The sequence below is a fragment of the Vespa velutina genome, chromosome 22 (assembly GCF_912470025.1).
Source record: "Vespa velutina chromosome 22, iVesVel2.1, whole genome shotgun sequence".
In the NCBI taxonomy this organism is placed as follows: domain Eukaryota; kingdom Metazoa; phylum Arthropoda; class Insecta; order Hymenoptera; family Vespidae; genus Vespa; species Vespa velutina.
Window position 1 is genome coordinate 1533576 of NC_062209.1, and position 5000 is coordinate 1538575.

At 34.2% G+C, this 5000-nt stretch overlaps 1 protein-coding gene across 13 annotated transcripts in view; it reads left to right on the forward strand.

The window, feature by feature from the left end:
- Positions 1 to 5000, forward strand: part of LOC124956575 (growth factor receptor-bound protein 10-like) — a 437491-nt gene that overhangs the window by 186518 nt on the left and 245973 nt on the right. For all 13 annotated transcript variants that reach the window (XM_047512554.1, XM_047512555.1, XM_047512552.1 and 10 more), the window contains one exon: positions 1384 to 1514. In XM_047512554.1, the coding sequence (XP_047368510.1) occupies positions 1384 to 1514 (131 nt within the window). The remainder of the gene's footprint in view (positions 1 to 1383; positions 1515 to 5000) is intronic.

Below are 5000 nucleotides of genomic sequence, written 5' to 3' on the forward strand. Positions count from 1 at the left end.
AAAGAATCAACATAATTTGTTTTTGCGCGTAGATATTTTGAACGTGATCGGAAACAGTGGTTAGGAATAATAGAGGTGAGAGTTAGAGATAGAGGGAGAGAGATATATATATATATATATAGAGAGAGAGAGAGAGAGAGATAGAGATAGAGATAGAGGAGAAAGAGCAGAGTACGACGGCAGAGCCTGCGGCAGATGTGAATCAATAACGGACCCGAGCCTAGAGCAGCAATCGAGCTTGGTGCAGGTCAGAGATCCTCGTTCTCTCTCTCTCTCTCTCTCTCTCTCTCTCTCTCTCTCTCACTCTCTCTCTTTCTCTCTTTCCCTCTCTCTTCCTCTCTTTCTACTCAAATCAGCGTTTTTTTTAAAAGCAAAGGATCGTAAAGAGAGCTTTTATAACTCAGTCCTATTTATTTAGGCATTTAAAAAATAATGGTATTGCATTAAAAAAAAAAAAAAAAGAAGAAAACATTCCATTCGAAATTTCTTATATGGTATTTTTTAATGAAATCAATATCAATACTTTCTACTTTAATTTTATGATTCATTATAATTTTCGAGTTTCGTCTTAGTAAAGTTTCGTGCCGTCGTTATTCTTTTTTAAACTTTATGACATCGAGAGAGTGTAGTACCATCGCTATAATAACGATAAAGAAAGCTATAAACTTATAAAACTATCGACATTTTGAACGTGTGCTCATCCTCTTTTCTAACATTATCGTTACTATATATAAGTCATTTCGTAGCCAAAGTAACACGAGTTTCGTCTTATCGTAATAAACGCGTTAGAGTTTTCCTTTCGTCGTCATCCTCTTTATGATTACGGTCTATGGTATTATAGTAGTAGTAGTAGTAGTAGTAATAGTAGTAGTAGTAGCCAGTCAACCCCCCCTTTTACGACTGCCTTTTTTTTCTTCTTGGTAGCCTTCCAGCTTAACCAACAACAACCAATGCTCGTCGCGCGAAAAGGCAACGCGAGAAAGAAGCCCCACAGGACCTGTTTACTCGGTGACGCGTAATTTAGCTGGCTTACCTGGCTATCGTCGTTACGTTTTACACATGTCGCGGTGGTGGTTGGTTGGTTCTTTCTCCCCCCCACCCCCCCACCCCTACCCCTACCCCTTGAAGAACCCAGTGGGGAATTAAGCCTTTTCCTTTTATTTTTACACACGATAATTACGATCAAGTTACGAAATATTAGATTGCTTTTCTAGAAAGACTAAAGGAAATCATTGAAATATTTTTTAGCTGCTTTTTTCTTCCTCTTTTTTTTTTTTCTTTTCTTTTCTTTTTTTTTTTTCTTTGTCATTAGTAAAGATACAGAATTTATTGTGTTTTTTTTTTTTTTTTTATTTTTTTCCTTCTTTGTTTCGGATTTTGCAGAACGTACACTAGAGGACCACGAGGATATATTAGCGGTTCATAGAGAAATGGAAATGTTCGCGCCGCATCACGAGAGAAAATTCTACTTTCGTCAGGACTTTCTTAAATATGAGTTCTTCATTAATCCAAAGGTGAGATCAAATTAATTTCGTATTTTCACAATCATTATAATAATTTTCATAGTGAAATCAAAGGAGAGAGAGAGAAAGAGAGAGAAAGTTTGTATATGTTAAGATGAACAGTTTCTCGAAGGGGATCAGGGGATATACTACGCTCTGTTGATTATTAACTTAGTTTATACCGTTTGATGGTTCCGTCTTTATCTAAATTGTAATATTCTATTTTATCGATCTATCTTAATAGAAATATTTTTACGTAGATAAGATTTGAGTAGATATCTACCTTACCGATACACTAGGATTGTGATACAATGGTAAGAGTTTAGTTAAGGATAAAACAGATTCTTTTCTTATCATCTTACGTTAAGTTTAAAGCTGATTCCTTTCTTATCGACATTTTGTTTTTTTTTTTTTAATAGTTGTAGGTAAAGTAGATATTTTCAATTGTCGTCTTTACGTTATGAAGATAAAGTAGTTTCTTTCCTTATCGTTTGACGTTAAAGATAAAGTAGATTCTTTCCTTATCTTCCTACGTTGAAGATAAAATAGATTATTTCTTTATCGTTCTATAATATAATGGATTTCGTTTACATTTCACTACAGGTATTGACGTATATTATGACACGTTTTATGTACTGACGGTCGTTCAAATGAAATATGTATGTCTAAAGGAACTACCAACTGGAATATTCGTCCCTTAAGATACACAATGCGAAGATTCTTCGTGTACGTGTACGAACGTACACAGTGACGCGCGTTGCAAATTATGACGCTGACTCCGTCGTTGGTTATAACGCGATTATTATCACGGCATAATAGAATCGTAGGTTATATTATTGCTATCATTGTATCGTAAATAATAATATCCGTTATTGCCGTCATAAGACTTTATTACTCCTATTACATTACTAAATGCTAAACATTAATAATACATGGCAATGGACATACGTAATAACGTACAATTTGTCAACCGGTTGAAGAATTTCCTTTCGATTTTTTTTTCCTTTTTTTTTTTTTCTTTTCTTTTTATGATGAAAAATATCTCAACGTTGCGTCCCTCTTTACCGCTATTTTTAGCCTAGTTTTCCAAAATAAGTTTAAAAAAAGAGATTGTTCGTTTCCTACGTTCGTTCGTTCGTTCGTTCGTTCGTTCGTTCGTTCGTTCGTTCGTTCGAGTCGAAAGTTCGAATAGATTTGAAAGCTAGTAATTAAGCGTCGATATTTCGTTCGAAACAACTTTTAAGACAGTACAAACGAATTCGTAGTAAACTAGTAAAGAAGGAAGGAAGGAGATGGAGAAGAAGGAGAGAGAGATAGAAGGTGAGCTTGAGGGAGGAAGAAGATGGAGGCGATGACGGTGGCATGGGTAGAAGGGGAAAGGAGTTTAGAGAAGAGTGAAACGGCACAAACTTTATCGCTATTTTGACCGTTTTCAGTCGTCGTGAGATGCCAATTAAAGCGAAACGAGCCAGGAAACTTCGATAACCAAGTCTCTCTCTCTCTCTCTCTCTCTCTCTCTTTCTCTCATTCTCTCTCATTCTCTTTCTCTCGTTGATTCCTCGAGCGAACGAGAACGATTTTGCAAGCAAATTAGTATATAATTAAAGGAAATACCATATAACGACTTAATTAGCGTAATTCGTAATTAGTATTGGTCGGACTTTCCGTTTAGAAGAAGGACTCTCACCGTTCTTGTTTCCTTTTTTCCCCCTTCTCTATCATCCTTTTCCCCTTCCTTGCTCTCCCCCCCCCCTCTCTCTTTTTCACTCCGTCTTCCTTTCTCTGTTCACCTTATCGTTGTCGACCCTTGGTCCGTCCGTCCTTCGATATTTCTTTTTTAATGGTCAGATTAGGGAGTACAGTGTGTTTTAATTTTCTTTAATAGCCAAACCATTCTCTTCTTACCCCTTAACATTCGACGATACTTCTTCTTCCTTTTCTTTTTCTTTTCCCTTTACTTTTTTTTGTTTTGTTTTTTGTTTGTTTTTTTTTTGTTCTTTTTTTTTCTCTTTTTTTTTTTTTTTTTTTTTGCACCTCGAACATCACATCCCCGTGTACGTCGTTTTCTTATCCTACTTATTCTTCTTTCTCTTTTTCTTCCTTTTTTTTTTTTTCTTTTTTTTTTTTTTTTTTTTTTTTTAGATTGCATCTTTCTCATCATCATCATCATCATCATCATCTTCTTCCTTCTTTTCTTCTCATTTTCTTTTTCTTCCATCTCCTTGATGGCTCTGACCTTTATACCTTCGTTTTACATATCCACTGACGGACTTAGCGTTTACGTTCTTCTTACGAAATTATTACTAACCAACATTTTACTTTTTTCCCTCTTTAACTTCCTTCCTTCCTTCCTTTCTTCCTTCCTTCCTTTCCTTTCCCTCACCCTCATCACTCACCACCCACCTATCACCCACTTTATTCCCATCCACTCGATTTTATTTCGCTTCTATCAATCGAAAACCTTTATGGTCGATTCTTTACGTTTAATTTCTTCGTCGATTTGATCTATCCTTCTCTCTCTCTCTTTCTCTTTCTCTCTCTCTCTCTCTCTCTCTCTCTCTCTCTCTTTCTTTCGAATAAAAACTCATCGAACGAATACACATTAACTATATGATTTTCGATTCTTTTCAAAGTAAATGAATTATATATTTTTTTTTTCTTCTTCTTCTTCTTCTTCTTCTTCGTTTGGTTTGGTTCGATTTTTGATTGCTTTTGATTCGTATACGTATACGTATATGTTTATATTTTAAATAAATCCGATAAATATAGCATAGCTCGTTTCGATTGATCTGAAAAGAATGATATTATGGATAAAAGATTTAAGATTTTCTTGTCGAGTCATTTTTCTTTGTCGAGTTCCTTTTTTTTTTTTTTTTTTTTTTTTTTTTTTTTTTTTTTAAATCGCACAATATTTTCTTTTTCTTTCCTCACCCCCTCTGCCCCTCTCCTGGCCCCCCCCCTTCTGCCCCTCCCTTCCTTCTTTTCTATTGCATCTTCCGATGAAAAGATACGAAGCTCTCGAATTTATATAAAATCATGATAGATTATACTTTGAAACGTTGAAAATAGAACAAGGAAAGAGAAATAGTGAAATAAAATGAAATATAACGAAAGCAAGAAGTGGTAATAGTGAAAAAGAAAAAGTAATAGTAAAGAAGAAAAAAAAAAAAGAAAGAAAAAAGAAAAAAAAAACAGAAATTTATAATATGACGTTTGAGATGATGTTAAAATGACTCGTGAACTTAATGTTTATGGTATATATAGCCACCATATATATATATATATATATATATATATAAAGTAATCCAATTAATTAATATTCCGTCGATAGATAGATACTGGTCGACGACAGCTGAATGTATAGATATTATATTTATCATTAATTATGAAAACAAGGTCGTTTCGTTCCTTAGGTGGTGACTGTGAGAAAAAAAAAAAAAAAGAAAAAAAAAAGGAGGAAAGAAAAATTTCCATATTTCACATATAGTGTTCTAACGT